At 41.6% G+C, this 18,078-nt stretch overlaps 1 protein-coding gene across 1 annotated transcript in view; it reads right to left on the bottom strand.

Annotated features, from left to right (window-relative positions):
• cacna1ba (calcium channel, voltage-dependent, N type, alpha 1B subunit, a) overlaps nt 1–18,078 on the bottom strand; it is a 387,106-nt gene that overhangs the window by 181,914 nt on the left and 187,114 nt on the right. Inside the window, exon 11 of the mRNA XM_074671044.1 lies at nt 1,825–2,042. Within this exon, the coding sequence (XP_074527145.1) occupies nt 1,825–2,042 (218 nt within the window). The remainder of the gene's footprint in view (nt 1–1,824; nt 2,043–18,078) is intronic.

Consider the following 18,078-nt stretch of genomic DNA (forward strand, 5'->3'; position numbering starts at 1 on the left):
CTTGACTGAAGTGTTTCCACACAGAGGCTGAAATAAGGATTTTTTTTAAAAAAAACACCAGCGTGATAAAACAGATTTTGTTTGAGCTTTTAGTCATGTAATGCTACAAAGGCACCAGAGATAAAGAATTAAGACTACAATAAACACATATCCCAACTTTAGGGACCTAGCCTCCCTAGTATGTTCATTTAAAGCAAAGAAATAATAATAATAATAATAATAATAATAATAATAATAATAATAATAATAATAATAATAATAATAAAACAGATTTAACAGGTTAGAGAAAGTTTGCAAGTGTTTGATTCAATTTCCCAAAATTTTACAACATGATAAAAAACAACATATATTTCTTAAATCAATATCTGTCGTGATTTGAAGCATATTGGAATTATAATAAAATGAAATAGAACTTTATCCGTCGTTGCAACCAGTGCAACAAAATTGCATATAGTTTAAATAAACATGATACTGAATAACCTTACAGCTTCAATCAGTTAAATTGCATAGATATGGAATTTTAACATTAAAATTTTCTTTATACTTAGGTTATTTTTCCCCTTGTAATTTTTTTCTGACTTTAATCTATTCTGTCCCTCTGGTGCCCCTGTAGAAGCATTCCATGATTTTCAGCCTATTTCTATTTTTCTCTCAATGATGCGTTTGAAAACCCAGATTTCAGCCTCTGTTTAAAACATTGATTTAGCTGCTGTCCTCTTTTTCTCTGAATGGCCATTTTTGAAACAGAGTGTTTTAATCAGTTTGCAGACAGACTCAGAGATTTCTACAGCATATGAATATGTAAAGGTTTGAAAATCTGCACACGCTCAGTCTGAAAATCCAGCTCTTGTTCTTAAGATCCATGTTTTTAAAAAAAGGGAAAGCGGAACCCCCTCCTTTTTTTTAATCAACTTTAGACAGTCATTTACAGTCACAGTAAAGCTGTGGCCGTAAACCATTGTGGAACACAGATCATTATTTGGGCCTTTAAATTCTCTGTGGATCCTATCTGTGGATGAATCTACGGTGAGTGAGACCCGCCACCAATGCAAACAAAAGTACCTGCAAACAATAAAGAAACACTGCAAACGAAAATAAAAACCGCTGCAAACAATAAAGAGCCGCTGCAAACATAAAAAAAAATGCTGCTGCAAATAAAAGAAACACCGCAGCAAATTAAAAAGTTAAGGCTGCAAATAAAAAAGGCACGCTGCAATGGAAGTGGATTACCGGGGACTATATTTGCCGACGCACCACCTGAGAGTAGAAGTTGGCGAAGAAGAAGAAGACGGGTGGAAATTGTTTCACGAAAAAATAAATAAGTGGGAATGCTAGTGTTTAATGTCACTGTGTGTAATTTCTACTGTGTTGTTTGGTTAGGCCGTGTAGCCCCAGGTTTGACATCGAACTGGGGGATGCCGGTGTACTGTTAGCTTCGGCTAACACAGGGGAAACAGTGTTCGGCTGCAGTAAGACTACTAAAAGGAGGAGAACTGAGTTCAGTAAGTTTAATCCAATATGCAGCAAAACACCGTTACGTGCACTTTTTATTGTTTGCAGGTACTTTTATTTGCAGCAGCGTTTTTTTTTTGTTGTTGTTTGCAGCGTCTCTTTATTGTTTGCAGTGGTTTTTATTTTTGTTTGCAGTGTTTCTTTATTGTTTGCAGGTACTTTTGTTTGCACTGGTGGCGGGTCTCGGACACTGTATGAAGCTGCCAAGAAAACAGAATACTTGTAAAGGAACATTTAATAAATGTGTAAACATTGAAATCTAATAATACCGATGCGGCAGTCGGCCAGTATGAACTGGCCAAATGTACTCACACAGGGCGAACGTGAGCCACTCAGGCTGGTCATAGTGAACGATGGCCACACACAGTGTGTTAAGGCCCACCAGACACAGAACGGTCCAGTAGAAGCTCTGAGATTTGACCAGCCGCCGGATGGTGAAGCGGACCCTCTTCTCTTTCCTTCTGAAGTACGATAAGTTCTCGCTCTTGCTTTTCACGCTGGCCCGGGCGAAGGGAGACCCTGGGGGGGCAGTTGGTACAAAAGACAGAGAGCAGAGGTAAAGTAGCCAGGTCTAAAACTGAAGGCAGTGTCTGAGCAGGCTGTTTCTAACCACAGGTCAGAGTCCTCAAAGCACTCGCCAGGACAGTTCAGAACAGTCCAGGGTTTATTTTGGAGTAATGGGGTACATTTGTGCTGTAAAAACCACAGGACAAGCTGTGAGAACAGACAGATAGAACATAATTTGAGGACCTGGTCTATTTTAGACACAGAGCCAAGGTCTTGGCATGAAGTAAATTAAACCCTATGTAACTTTAAATTAGGCCCAAATGTCAAGTGGACGTGGACACAAAGGGGAAGGAGAAAAATGGTTCTATTAGAATTTCATTACAAGCTCAGGAAGACGAGCAGCCTCATTATTTCCTAAACTATTTTAATCCGGACACCTGACTCATCCCACACCACCTAGAGACCCAGACCAGAGCCCGCCGTGGTTCTCTCCCTGTTTCTGATATCAGAGTGACTTTTCAGTTTGTTAATTGGAACACCCCTGGATATTCACAGACAGCTTCACTGTCTCCCGTACTGCCCTGTAATGATCACACTTTGGACAAGATTGTAATATTCATATATTTTTCATTAGCAAACTATCATCAGACAATACAGACCGCCAAATCTACGATCAAGGTGCTATGTCGATGTCTTATTCAGCTCTTAGCAGAAGGCAGGAGTAAAGAGCACCAAATAAAAAATGGTACAGTTACTTCACATGAGTACAACTGAGTTAAATAACACCAAAAAAGCCCCAACAGTGCAAACTCATCACTGAAGACCACACAAAGTTTCAAACGTTTTGAAGGACACTCCAGCACACGTTTTGGCTTCCAACCAAGGGGCCAGGTGTGTTTTCTTTCTACAGCCAAGAGGGCACTTTAGTACACTGATGTGGTCCTCATCTTCTGCTGTGGTCTGGTGCCCAGTATGTTCAGATGAGCAGTTTCAATTCGGTTAATAAACTTTAATGACAATAAATATTTATCATCACCCATTTCTCCATGATGCAGACGGGACGATGATGAGATTAAATCACTGACAATAAAAACTTGAGACAGGATGATGATGAGACTGTAAACTGTCTGCCCAGTGTGTCCGTCGCTGCAGATGCATTTAAAGACCATGGTAAAAATGAAGCACAGCCCTTGTGATGTGTCAATAGCTCTTTTATTTGAGGCCAGAGACTAAAACCAGAGCCTCAGTACCAACAGATGGAGGGTTTTCTTTTTAGTTGACTTGTAGTAAGGATCATTCTGCTGTAACTCAGAATCATTTGGGATCAGGATCATTCGGCTATGGCTCAGTGGTAGAGTAGTCGCTTCTCTAGGTTGGGGTTTGGATTCCAGCTCCTGCAGTCACATGCCGAAGTGTCCTCGAGCAATACACTGAACCCCGAACTGCTCCCACTGTTGGTCAAGGGTGTTAGGAAGGGTGTGAATGTGTTACATAACACTGATGGTTTTCAATAGGAAAATATCTACCATCAGTGTGTGAATGTTGTGTTGATGGGTAAATTAGACTGGCAGTGTAAAGCGCTTTGAGTGGTCCGAGAGACTAGAAAAGGGCTATATAAGTACTGGTACCGTCTGTTTACCATAACTCCACTTTGATTAGCTGAATTATTGCTGTGAATGCAGCATTGCAGTCACAGAAAAGTTCTGCTGTGTCAAAATTCTTTATACTTTCTTCTTCTTCCAACCATTTTTTTGCTTCGCTACTCCTACAAGTTTCATCCTATTTTCACTGTTTGAACTTCAAAATGTTCAGCTCACTCGGAACCCTTGCACTATGACTTTTCACATCTGTTTCACTAATACTTTCGGAGATATTTCATGTTTTTTTTGCAATTTCCATCCTATAATGATGAATGGGAAATTTTCAAAATTTTCTCCCTTCAGGACCTTCTTCTGCTTCAAACCCATCACATTCTTCTGCTTCAAACCCTTCACATTCGGTCATACATTCAGCTAGAAACTTCATATAAATTTCAAAATATTCAGCCATCTTTTGGCTTCATTCATTGGGTTTCAAGTTCTTCCAAGCATTCATACTTTCTTCACATTTACCCCCTCTTCACCCTTCAAAGGTCATGATGCATTTCAACTCTTTCGAGCCATTTAACATTGGTGTGTATTGGACGGAATGTTTCAGCTTAGAGTGAGAGATTCAAACTACTGAGTGGGGAGAGGGGGAAACAAAACCTGAAAGCTTTCTTGGAAAACTGCCCCCATGGCCACATATTTTGAGCTATCAACACATTTGAGTAATGAAATGTAGGTAATCTTGTCCTGCTTGTGACAAAGTGGCTTTAAAGCAAAAGGATGGAGCACTTAATCACGAAATGTCAAACTGTCAGGAAGAGTGAAAAAATCATTCTATCTACTCCAATGTTAGCTCTGAGGGGTCTTCTCAGAGATCAGTGGAGGATCACTCATCCGTCTATTGCCATCATGGCCACATTTTTGGGTCTACAAATATGAAACTACCATGGACAGCTTCCTCAGGGTCCCAGGACTCTCACAGTCCAGTCATTTTTCTGATCCCACCAATGGTTTTGTTACAAATGCAGGCAGTTTAAGACTATGATTTCATTGGTGCAGTCTCGGGAATCAACAGTCTCAAACAGCTCCCTGATGACATTTGGTAAACAATGATCCCCATGGCAACATCTGGCTTCAGATGAGCCTCAGCTGACAGGCTTACAATGATTAAAATCAAACACGGGACAAAAGGTATAACACTTTAAAGGTTCCATATTATGCAAAAATCACTTTTGACTGGTTTCGTTACAGTACATCCCCAGCCTGTCTACAAACACCCCCGAAATGAGAAAATTCTATTGTCTCCTTCTCTTGCTTGCTCCAGACAAAGCTTGCTGTCAAGGCATGTGCTCAAACACGCAGAGTTGAGATCTGCCTGTCATGATCATCATGATCTAAAAAAGTAACTCCTCCAGGTTGTGCAGCGTGTTTTTCACCTTGGCTGCTCAGTTGCTTCGGTACAATAAACATGGCGAAGATAAATGGACCAGTACTTATTTAGTGCTTCTCTAGTCTCTCAGACCACTCAAATGCTTTACACTGATGTAGTCTTCATTCACCCAGTCACGGCACATTCTCAATGTGTGGATTTCCTATTGGAAACCATCAGTTTTTATGTAACCCATTCACACCCATCCACACACCACTGACCAACAGTGGGAGCAATTCGGGGTTCGACGTGTGACTGCAGGAACTGGAATCAGACCCCCGACCTTCCGATTGAGAGGCCCCTACAAGTGAAGCACAGAGGTTGCTCTGTTGTTGGCTGCACAAAAGAGCACAGAAGTCTTTTTTAACTCCGTCTCATGAGGTTTTGAAGACACAGTGGATTAATTTTATTTTTGATGGAGATGCACCCACAACAACTCCTAAAATGTTGTATGTGTGTGCTCACCATTTCACTTCAGACTGCTTTCTCAACGAGTGCCAGTACAAAGCAGGATTCGCCAAGAGCCTGAAGCTGAAGCATGGATCTGTACCAACTGTCCGTGACCCAGCTACATACGTGGGAGCTGTACATTTTACGAATTTATGTTGCTTTACTGTATGCTCTACGTAGCGTGATAGCCTGATAAATGTGGTTTTAGCATGGCAGCTAACATTAGTTATGGTTTGTAACTTAGTTTCCTTACACTACGTTATCACACATGAGTAAATAATATCAGGGACATTAGAGAGAAGATATTTGGACATATATTTCACGTGAAGCTAGCTTTATATACATAATGTTATCTTTTGTTTGGACGGATGTGACAACTTGTCGGGGTAGCCCCCAGCGGAGCTAATGTTGTGCTACAGGGTAGCAAACGCACTCTCAGCTGTTACTATGGACACTAAGATCACAGTTACCACTAATGTGTGTGTGTTTCTGCTGCAGTTTGGTTTGCTTGATAGATGTCCCTCATGGTACTGTCTTGAAAAACTAACAGTCCAGGCTGCATGCAGTTCTTTCTGCTCAGTATGGTCATATACTCTGGTTAGCACCAAGCTGCTAACGTTAGCTTTATTTACCTGATGGTAACTGCAGCAGCATATCGAGACACATAATATTTGTTACTAGCCACTCAGAAACGTCCTGCTGCAGCCGTAGAGTTTGGATTTCTTCAGGCGCCTCTCCTTCTGGGTCAGACTCTGGATCAAACTGGTATGACTGAACAACAGTGCTTCTATGAACCATATCTACGCTCTCTGTGTAAACACTGCAGCATGTTACCGGAGCGAAAGCCACACCCTCGTCCAAAAAAGTTGCAAAGGAGGCATGGACTGTGTAGCATGTTATCATTTAGATCTACGCCCACAGAATTGGCTTGTTCTCAGAAGCGCTCAGGAGAGGGGAATTTACAGAGTGGCTGAAGTTCCTTTAATTCTTTAACTCTTCTCTTTGATTCATCCATTTATTTTCTTTCATCCAAGGGTTCAAAACAGGCTCTGCATTCTGCATCCAGCAGCTCAGCGCAAGCTTTTCAAGACTTTGTTCAAACTTTTTTACACATATCTTCAGTCATTTATCTTCAGCATTCTGCATTGGCGGTTCAGTGCAAGCTGCTCTAGCTTTCTGAATTCACAGTGCAATTTCTTCAGAAATTGCTTTTCTAGTTGCATCTAGTACTGCATTTATGAAAACAAAAAGCATCAAAAAGCAGGGAAATTTGAGAAATATCGAGACAATAAGCATCCTATGGCCCCTTGCTTTTAATAATTTCACTTTTTACAAGATTTAAAGGTAGGGAAGGTCATATTTTTTAATGCATTTTTTGTGAACGACTGTCAAAAAGTCATCTATACACTAGTAGCAAGTCGAACAAAAAGTGTACTGACATTGTAATGGGACATGTCTGTGGTCTGTATCAGCAGCTGGGCAGCAATAAGTACGCTCAATCATGCATTTTGTTCCAAAATAAATGATTGGTCGAGAACCCGGAAGAGGTGTGACGCTGTGCCCTGCGCGTGACCCTGAGTCCTCTCTGGGAGAGTTGAACGCAACAGCTGGACACTATTCAACAATGGCAGAGGAAAAGCAGCCAGAGTTCATCGAGCCACTTCTTTCCTCAAGTTCTGCTATGCAGGGCAAGAGGAGGAAGAGTGTAAATATTGGAGCTGCATTTTCACGATGGCGAGAGCCGAAGGACTTGAAGGGATTCAAGAGTGACACCAATGTTGCCGAGTTTCTGCTGGACAGGTAATCTTGTGATCTGACTTCATTGTCTTGTTTCATTCATACATCAGGTAGCCAGCGATACAAACGGCTAATGCTAGTGGCTAGGTTATCTAATAGCCTGTAATCAGAATCAGAATACCTTTATTGATCTCTGAGGGGAAATTTCATTTCAGATACATCCCTTTCAAGACACATAAGAAAACAAACATGGGGAAACATAAATGAGATCAACCTAGGAGCTCGTCAGCTACCTAGCACCCCTTTGCAATAGATAAGAAATGACATCATTGGGTGCGGAGAGGGGAAAAAAAGGTCAATTCCAGGCTATGTCCCAGAGGGGCCGTAGTTTGAGCTCAAGAAAAAAAAAACACCTCAGCATGAAGCACATGATAACAACAGACAGTCTTTACATTGTCTTCTGCGTGTTTTCATAGCTATGAGAGATACATCGACCTCACCACTGCCGAAACACGGAAAGGCGAGGCCGCTACCCCCAGCTGTATCAAACGTCTGTTTGGGGTCTCCTCCTGACCTGTGAGTTTTAGCCTCAGATAAAGCTCAGTGACAAGAAGATGACCTGACCACTCGGCGATTGTTTGCAGTGAGGTACAGTAATGTTATGCTGTATAAACTGAGTCATATACAGAGTATCAAATTGTTGGTAATCTGTGGGCAAAGTTTAAAAAAGGGAGATAGAGCACATTCACACAGAGATCTTTTTCTTCTGATGTAGAACCTAAGAAATTAGCTTTTTTTTTCAACCAGACATGCTTCCTGTACTCGTGATATTAGTCATGTTTTAGCCGCCATTTGCGATCAATGTTTGAGGAGATGATAGTAAGTATTGCAGATATCATCAAATCACAATGGGGAACAAATGAGAAGTACAAGTAAAGGACATCAACTACATATTCACTAAGAAAATATGAGGTAGGAATGAAGATATGATGGAGATATATGGGTATATTACGCATAACTGTAGGTATTAACCACACCTTAGTGTGTGATAGCAGCATAAAGTATTGTAGATGAACTGTTATTTGCAGAGTGGTCATGGAAGGAATTTAAAAAGTTTGTCTTATGCTACTTGTCGATTTTACAGAGATGATGATTTCTCTCCAGCAGGAATAGTGGAGTTGGACAGCAGCAGTGCTCCAGAGGCAGCTGTTCAACAGCTGGATGAAAGGTTTTTAAAGTTTATACTGTGATCAAATGTTCCTCATGTTAAAAATATAAACACTCTTTATTCTTGCTCTTTATTTGTGTCATGTCATACATCTTTTGTTTGTTTTTTTCTTTGCAGTTTGTCCTTACTGGGGCTGGATGAAGAAGACATCAATGCACATGACTTCAATGACATCTGTAATGCAGTGTGAGTTTATGTGTGAACTGCAAAGATCATAATTTTTTATAATCTTCTGTTTTTGTCTTTAAAAATAACTTTTCTGGTGAGTTGTACTCACAAAGTGTGTTCATTTGTCTCTAGACTTGTCTGACGCAATGAAACACGGCAACCTGGCATGGAAACGCAATCTGTGTCCTCTTTGGAGGAAGATGAGACTAAGGAGGTTGACACAGACTATGGGCTCTAATTTCATAGACCAGGCGCAAGTGCAGGCGCACCTGCCCTGCGCCGGCCTTCGCCACGCGGAGAGGGCGTGACCGGCACACTTTGTAAGTTTCCTGCAGTGCCAAGAGAGGCGCAGTCAAGGCGCGGAGAGAGGCGCGGAAGAATGCGTCCACGCCTCCCTCCGCGCAAATGACAGAGAGGGAGGAGAACAGCCGTGAGTGGGTTTTAACACAGCTGAGCGCTGTTTCCACCAATCAAATGAGCGCCTCTCTTCACCTTTAAATGCCCTGCGGCCGAGGTGTAGCGTCTGATTGGTCTGACTGATCCCCGCCACCACTGAAAGTGTGCTGGAAAGACCCGGTAGCGGAGACAGTCAGAGCCGCTGTCCCGGGACAGATTTAATCTGTTCCTTTGGCATTAATAGGAGAAAAAAATGAAGAGACAGTTACACAGCTGGCATATCCATTCAGAATACTTTTGATCCACCTGCACTCCTGGTTTGTCATCACCAAATAGCAGAACCTTTGGTGATATACTCTCCCAGTGTCTCCACCTCATCCTCCTTACAATAATGTACTCCATCTTTTTAGATCAGGTTAAAAATAAAGACTAAAACAGAGAAATATGGGAAATCACAGGTAAATCCTGAGTGACAAACATTTATTTTGTCTCTTTTTTCTTCGTCTTTTCTCTCCCTCTTTTCTTTGAATTAAATGAAATGAGAGAACCAGATATATACTCAGTATCAGATGTTAAGGCTGTTTATTGTTTAATTGTAAGATGTGCATCAAACTTCCAGCTGCCGTCAGGTTAACTTTCCATTATGACAAACGGCTTTAATCTGACATCAGATGTGACGGGACAGTTAATATAGATATAAATGTATATGCTGGTTCAGACGGTTACATTAAATAGTGACTGCTCATTGCAATAAAATGTGCCTGACACTCTGGAAACCTGCCTCTGAGGCTTTGTTGATGTGAACGCACATGCATGCCTGTCACCAAATTACAGCTGCGGAGGGTGCGCTCCGCTTTGCGCCGAGAATAGACCAGGTTGGAGCTGGGTAGCTTTCAGCACACTTTCTGCGCTGTTTTTGGCACGAAATTGTCACTGTGCCAACATGAATCTGCTGACACATCCCCCTGGTGCGCCGTCAACTCCCCCTGGCGCGCTGTCACACCCATCTCTGCGCAGACGGTCTACCAAATTGTCAAATTGGCAGCGCAGGGCGGAGCGCCACACAAAACCAACACTGCGCGGGGTGTGCCAGGCTTGAGCCCCCTGCGCTGCGCCACAAAATTAGAGCCCTTTGAGGACAGCAACAGCCTTCTACAAAGAAAGCTGTCAGCTACAGGGGGGCTGCCAAAAAGAAGAACCAGGAGACCCAACGATCCCCGTCAGCATGGGGTTCTCTCAGGTGTTCCTCCCCCAAACACAGAAGCTTTTACAGACACAACTCAGCAGAAGGCTAGGTGAGTCAGCACATGACATTACTGAATGAGTTATGGTTACATTGACAGAAAATTATACAGCATCAATAGTCCTTTTTTATTGGCCTGCATTTATCTGGTGGAGCAGTTTTTGACACTCCAAACTAGTGATGATTTTGTTGTAATTTTTAAAAGGGAAAATGTCAGAAGAAAAATGCTGTGAAATAAAGACTTATGATGAACTGAGTAAATGCCATAAGTATCTGAGGTAGAGGTTGTACACTGTCCAGGTAATGCAAAATAGTTCTTTGCTCTGAAAGTAAACAGAGTTGGCACTCTTGGAGTCAGTTTTGATGTCTTAAAATTTGGCATTGATTTAAGAATGTTGGTTTTTATTACAGGACAACCCCTGCCTAGTCAAGTCAAGTCAAGTCAGCTTTATTTGTAGAGCACCTTCAAGAAGACAGCAGTCGATCAAAGTGCTGTACACAAATACAAAGAAATAAGTAAATATAACAATAGAAACAATAAAAAGATAAAAAACAACAACATTGTAATAAAACAGTGAAAATTTAAAAACTAAAGACTAAGGTGCCTGTGTTTTATAAGAGCTCATTGATGAAACGCCAGGGAGAAAAAGTGGGCCTTCAAGGAAGATTTAAAAATCTCTATGGTCGGGGAGGCTCTTATATGGATGAGGAGACTTTTCCACAGTCTAGGGGCAGCAGCTGCAAAGGCCCTGTCACCTCTCGACTTGAGTCTGGTTTTGGGAACCTCCAACAGCTGCTGGTCAGAAGATCTAAGGGCTCTGGTTGGGGAGTATAGATGTAGCATTTCAGACAGGTAGAGAGGGGCAAGACCATTGAGGGCTTTAAAAGCGATAAAAATAATTTTAAAATCAATGCGAAAACGGACTGGGAGCCAGTGGAGGGACGCCAAGACTGGTGTAATGTGGTCGCGCTTTTTCTTTCCAGAAAGGAGACGAGCAGCAGCGTTCTGAAAGAGCTGAAGGCGGTTAATTAATGACTTATCCATGCCAATGTATAAGGAGTTACAGTAGTCAAGTCTACATGTAACAAAGGCATGGATAGTCTTCTCAAGATCTGCCTGTGAAAAGTAGGCCTTAGCCTTAGCTAACAGACGGAGTTGGAAGAAGCTTGCTTTAACAACGGCACTGATCTGCTTGTCAAAGTTAAAATGGTTATGTCGGATGACACCAAGGCTCCGAACATTAGTCTGAATGTTAGAACGCAAGGGGCCCAGATTTTCTGCAAAGCAGGCCATTGTGGGGGTGTGTCCTCTAAAGAAAATGATCTCTGTCTTGGATTCATTGAGTTTAAGAAAATTTTCCCTCATCCAAGCCTTCACATCACTGAGGCAATCGAGAAAAGCCTGAACACTGTCCTGTCCTAGCGATCTTAGCGGCATGTATATTTGAACATCAGCAAAACAGTGAAAAGAGATTTTATGCTTCTGAAAGACATCCCCAAGTGGCAACATGTACAGAAGGTAAAGAATAGGACCTAGGATGAATCCTTGAGGGACTCCACAGGTCAGTGGAGCCACATCTGAGGAGGTGTGGCCTAACTGAACAGAGAATGTCCGCTCTGCCAGGTAGGACCTAAACCAGCAGAAGGCAGAGCCTGTGATGCCTACATAATGCTCAAGACGCTGAAGAAGAATACCATGGTCAACGGTGCCAAAGGCAGCAGACAGGTCTAAGAGCATCAAAACAGCAGGACTACCAGAGTCAACAGCTAAAAGCAAATCATTAAAAACTCTCAGCAGTGCAGTTTCCGTGCTGTGTCTGGGTCTAAAGCCAGACTGAAACTTTTCATGAATATTATGCTTGGTTAAGAACAACTGCAGCTGGACATATACTGCTTTCTCTAGGACTTTTGATAAAAGCGGGAGCTGGGATATAGGCCTGAAGTTAGAGAAGTCAGAGGGATCGAGATTCTTCTTTGACAACTGCATGTTTCAGAGCTACAGGGACATGACCTGCATGTCAGAGGGGCAGCTAGTCAAAATCAGAAAGTTGACAGAGGGTCAGAGGCTCAAACCAGTAGAAGGTGGTAGTGCGTAGAGTAGGAGCAATGTCTAAAGCAGGCCTGTCACTTGTGCAAGCTGGCCTGATGGCAGCAACCTTACTGATGGAAAACTGTAAAAAGTCATTAAACACAGTAAAAGATGGTACAAGAGTAGAGACATCACTAAGGTTAACAAGACAGTTTAGAACGCTAAATAAGACTTGTGGCTTATGGCTATTGTTTGCCACTAGGGTGGAGAAGTAGGCTGTTTTAGCAGCTCTTACAGCTCTTTGATTGTCAGAAAGGCAGCCATGAAGAATTTGACGGGATACAGTGAGTCTAAGGACTAGAGGATTCTGGGAAGTTACCGCTACTCTCCAATCATGTCAGCCATCCCCAGATTGTTAAACAATGAAGAAAGAAGCCCCTAACAGACCAGTCTACCTTCCTTTTATAAGACTACAATTTATTGTGGAACTTCATGAATATTTTGTTTTGTAAAAAAGTTTGTTTTCTAATAAAAACATGAAGTACAATAATTTCATGATGTTATCCTTTTTGTTCAATGCTATTTACTACTTCAAACTGATTAGATCCTTTTGAAATGAAAAAGAAAACTATTGTACGTTTTAAATATTTATTGAAAGAACATAAATAACACCGTCAGCTAAAACAACAAAATACACACAAATGAAAAATCTTTATTGTTGTATAGTACATGAACTATTAGCATTTATAGAGAAATCACCAACCATCATCTTTACAGTGTTTTTATTTGATTGATCAAAATAAAAACACTAGAATACACTGGTTTGTTAGCTATACTACATTACTTACTGTGAATATTAGCAATGGAGGTAATGTTGCTGAAGATATAACAGATGGAATATATCAGAAGTAGTTTGAGGCTATACCCGTTCATCAGAAATCCTTCGGGCTTGCAGATTCTGGACTGGCTGGAGGTCTTTCTCTGCCCTGCCGTGTACCAAAATACATTTGTATGCTCCGTAGTCATTCAGTAGCTTCACATAATGAAATACAATGATAACTTTTTACTTCTGACTGTTGTTTCCAGCTCTCTGGATAGCAGGAGTTGTTAGCCAGGCAATAACAAATCTGTCATTCCTTGTCTACCAATCAGAAAAAAACAACGTACGTGCTGGCATAACCGCTCAGTGCAGTAAAAATCCTAATTTACTGCTGATGTGGTAAAGTGAATTTACTTACATGACAATGAGACATGCTTCCTTTTCTTTGATGAAAAATAACTGCAAAAGATGTAGCAAGTTAGACAACTTTACTCTACCTTTACTCATCCTCCAGCTGTCGTCTGCTTTCGCGCATTCATGTGGTTCATACGGAGCCCCTAAGGTTGCCACAGAGAACAAAAAAATATAAATTGTGCGCACGAGATACTATAACTTGCGCCCATTATATTAAAACGTGCGCACGAAATACTTAACTAAGCTGCACGAAATACTTAACTAAGCTGTTATATATATATATATATATATATATATATATATATATATATATATATATATAACAGCTTTAAGGATCCAGCTTCTTGGGGACTTGCGGGACGAAGGTAGCTTTGATGGAGGGTTACTGGACAAGGCCATACTTCAGCTGTGCGTCATGGGATTAATTTAGGTATGATGGGTTTAGGTATGTGTGTTAATGTGGTCCCACATGAATTATTACCAGTGGCAGTCTTCTTCTTATTTATTTAATTAACTGCGCTGAACTGCCGAATTTTGCAGGTGTGTGAGCACTGGCATATGATTAGAGCATTTTTTCAGGAGATAAGGCGATAAAACAGAGCAGATTGCGTGAGTTATTTAATAGTGGTGTAATTAGGAGAAGCAATCCATTCTTTGTGGATTCTGGCCCATTGTCTTTTTCAGAATAATGGAAAAAACAGAATATTTTCTGCATGTAAACATTGTCAGTGGGTACTTTTCCGTCTTCTACTTTTAGTACAGCCTGCATGCATACCTATACTTGCCAGCAGAACGTTTACCCCAGGCTCACGCTGAATCCGGTGTGGCTTCCGCATGTAATCCGTATCATTAAAATCACTGTTGTATGCTCACATTAGCCCCGTGTGGTGCAAGTCTGGTTGCGGGAGCCGTACGGCACAACGGAAAGAATATGCAAGAAGTCTATCTTTTCCAGATGCCAGAGAGGGTCTGCGTCGAGCTGAAAGAAACATGACGAGCTATACAGGAAGTGAATTTCAGGGTGGCATAAAGATCCGTTGTTTTTTTTAAAAAAAATCAGTGAACAAACTAATGTAACTTGACTCTTCTTTGACAGCACAGACGTGCTAGTAGTAAATGTAAACATTACATCACATCCTGTGACACAAAGTCGCATTTTGAGAACAAGGGACGACGAGAGACTCATCCTTGAAGTGGAAAGTCATCCCATTTTATATGACACATCCCATACTATTATAAGAATAATTCTAGAAAAGAAAAAAGTAACGTTATTAAAAATAATAAACATTAGAGGAATAAAGCTCTCGCGAAAGTCCAGACAAGAACGTGAACCCACATGAGCTCCTCCTCTCGCGAGTGCCTTTTCCATACCCGGCACCGGAGCCAGCTGCAGCCTCTATCTGGAGCTGATGTAAGTGGCAGCTTGCGGAAAACCCGCACTGTATCCGGACTGCAACCGTACCGGAGCCAACGTGAGCAAGGCGTTACTTGCAATGTGTATCTTCACTCTGTGATACAGTTTACATTCAATTAAATAAATAATCATTGGACTGCCATCGGTAATAATTCATGTGGGACCACATTAACACACATACCTGAACCCATCATACCTAAATTAATCCCATGACGCACAGCTGAAGTATGGCCTTGTCCAGTAACCCTCCATCAAAGCTACCTTCGTCCCATTAGTCCCCAAGAAGCTGGATCCAATATTCGACACCCTCTTTGCGGAGGATGACCCACCAACCCTTGATGCGTTGGTTCGCTGTACTTGCCCCAGCTAAGTAGCTTCTCTCTCCGGACAAATCGTCTCCATGAGTTGTGCGTAAAGATATCTGCAGGTCTCGCACAAGGCCGTTTTCCTCTGCCACGGTTAGTGCGCACAAGTTTGGGACATTTACCCAGTGTCTCTAAGGCTTCGACAAAATAGCCTCCTATCACTCTCAGGTCACTGCTTGTTTTGTAGGCATTCAGCCAAATTATTTTACGAGAGAAGCTGTCGATGCACCCATTAATACACACACCAAAAGGTTTCAGTTTGTCATAAGAGTCGATGTGCCAGATCTGATTAGGTCCCTATGGCAACGTTCAGACTGCAGCCCTTAATGCTAAATTCCGACTTATTGCTCAAATTCGATTTTTGTGTTTAGCTGTTCAGATAGCACCTGTAATGTGACCTGACTGCAGACTGTGATGTGAACAGCTCATGCTTTGGAAGTGACATGCATGCTCAATTTAACATTAATAACATCACGCACAGCACGGTGTGATGAGGAGCAACAAAGACAGAGCAAAACTGTGCTTCACAATGCTGGAAAGTTTGTTTCCATAACGCAAACCTGATGTTACAGCAGCTCACCTTGAGTGAGCTCTTATTAAAGTAATTATGGCTATATTTGATTTCTTATAAACCTCAAGGCGGACGCTCTCTCCCGTACCGGGGTCTCTCCCGTTGACCCTGCTACATCTCAGAGCCGTAGTGCGCTGAACAGGTGAACAAAGAGGAAAAACTTAGTTTTGTCATCTGTTCTGATGTTTGTAGTTCGTCTGGGGGCAGATCAGACAGAAGCAGACGGATCTCTGACTGACGCTAAGTCGTAGGAAAGTACAGCAGCGCGCAAATACGCATGGATGAGATGGACAGCAGTGGATCATTGGTGTCTCTGCGTCCTGTAAACTGTTATTTTAGCCTGATGAATCCATTCAAAAAGTCGGCGCAGTGTTAATAAACTAAATTTGTTAGATATTATAATACAAACGTACAGTTTTGACTGCAGTGTGAACGTAGCCTTTGAGAAGTACTGTCTTCTGTACAGTCTCCGTCGCTGTCTGACACCTCTGGATCCAGTTCGGCCAGTATGAGTCTGACTTCTTCCTTGTTGACTTTTAGACCATTTTCTTGGCACTTAGTGAACGCCCACCGATATCCATGCATTATCAGGGTATCATTTGTTCATTCCATATCCGTTTTAGAATCCAAAATCAAAAAACGGATAACCACTTGTTATTCAATTTCTCGTTTTCAAATCAAAAATCAGAAAACAAATAACGGCCTTTTCTTTGCTGTTTTGATCTTGTTTTGAAATTAAAATCAGAATATGAGAGAATGGAATTATCATGGGATTTTTAATCTGAGTATGGTTCGTTCTTTCGTTATTCTGATTCAAAACAAAATTTAAAAAATGAAAAAACTGACTTGTTTTTTTGTTTTTCTGTTTTAGAATCAAAACGGAATAACATGGTTTAAAAAAAAAAAAAAGATTGTGTCAAATTGTTTGTGTGATATTTTGATATTAAATGTGAACATCTCTATATAAAAATTAGACAAATAACTGACACTGAACTTTTACACAGACATGTTCCTGGGCTTTTTTTTTAATAAGTAACAGATCGCTGACGATCCACTCCATCTTGTCCGCGCGCATCTGTGCACTCTTGTGTGTTTCAGTGAGACAGTCAGTGCACAGTCTGCTGCTGTCTGATCTGCTCTCATATAAATCAAGAAACATCAGAGAAGGTGATTAAGTTTTTTTTTCTTTTTTTTCTTGGTAAAGGAGCTGCCTTAGGATCATAAGAAATAAAATATAGGCTTTAATGACTTCAATATTGGCTCACTTACTGTGACATCAGGTGTGAAAACACCAGATTGTGTTATGAGACCTCCAACATTGCGCAGCATGTTTTTGGTTTATTCGTGTTATTTCGCCCCTCTTCACGTCAGCCTTAAGACTTACACCACCACAGACGCACTTTGGTTAATCAGATGTGGGCTGATCAGTTTCATGACTTTGATCAGGGCTCTAAATTTGTAGACCAGACGCAAATGCAGGCACACCTGCCCTGCATCGGCCTTCACCGCACGGACAGGGTGTTACCAGCGCACTTTGCAAGTTTCCTGCAGTGCCAAGAGAGGCGCAGAGGAGCGCATCCACGCCTCCCTAAATGCCAGAGGGGAGGAGAAAAGCCGTAACACAGCCGAGCGCTGTTTTCATCAATCAAATGAGCGCCTCTTCACCTTTAAATGCCCTGTGGCCGCGGTGTAGCATCTGATTGGTCTGACTGATCCTCAAAACCACAGAAAGTGTGCTGGAAAGACCGGAGAGCGGAGACGGTCAGAGCCGCTGTCCCTGCAGCAGGAGAATGGACAGCGGGGCGCATCGGAGGACACGAAGCATGTCACCGTGTGGGCCAGCTCCTCTCTGATGTTTCTTGGTTTATCTGAGAGCAGATCAGACAGCAGCAGACTGTGCTCTGACTGTCTCAGTGAAACACACGGGAGTGCGCAGATGCACTCAGATAAGATGGAGTGGATCGTCAGCGATCTGTTACTTATGTATAAAAAAGCTCAGGAACATTTCTGTTTACACCTCAAATGTGAGTTTATTTGTCTAATTTTTATATAGAGAGTTCACATTTAATATCAAAATATCACACAAACAATTTGACACAATCTTTTGTTATTTTTTTGTTTTTTCATTTTTAAAACCGTGATATTCCGTTTTTCCGTTTTGGTTTTAAAACAGAACAAAACAAGTCAGTTTTTTCGTTTTTTAAATTTT

The sequence above is a fragment of the Halichoeres trimaculatus genome, unplaced genomic scaffold (genome assembly GCF_033239565.1).
Source record: "Halichoeres trimaculatus isolate MK-OKI-2021-1 unplaced genomic scaffold, fHalTri1.1 fHalTri1_scaffold_5, whole genome shotgun sequence".
Taxonomy (NCBI): Eukaryota; Metazoa; Chordata; class Actinopteri; order Labriformes; family Labridae; genus Halichoeres; species Halichoeres trimaculatus.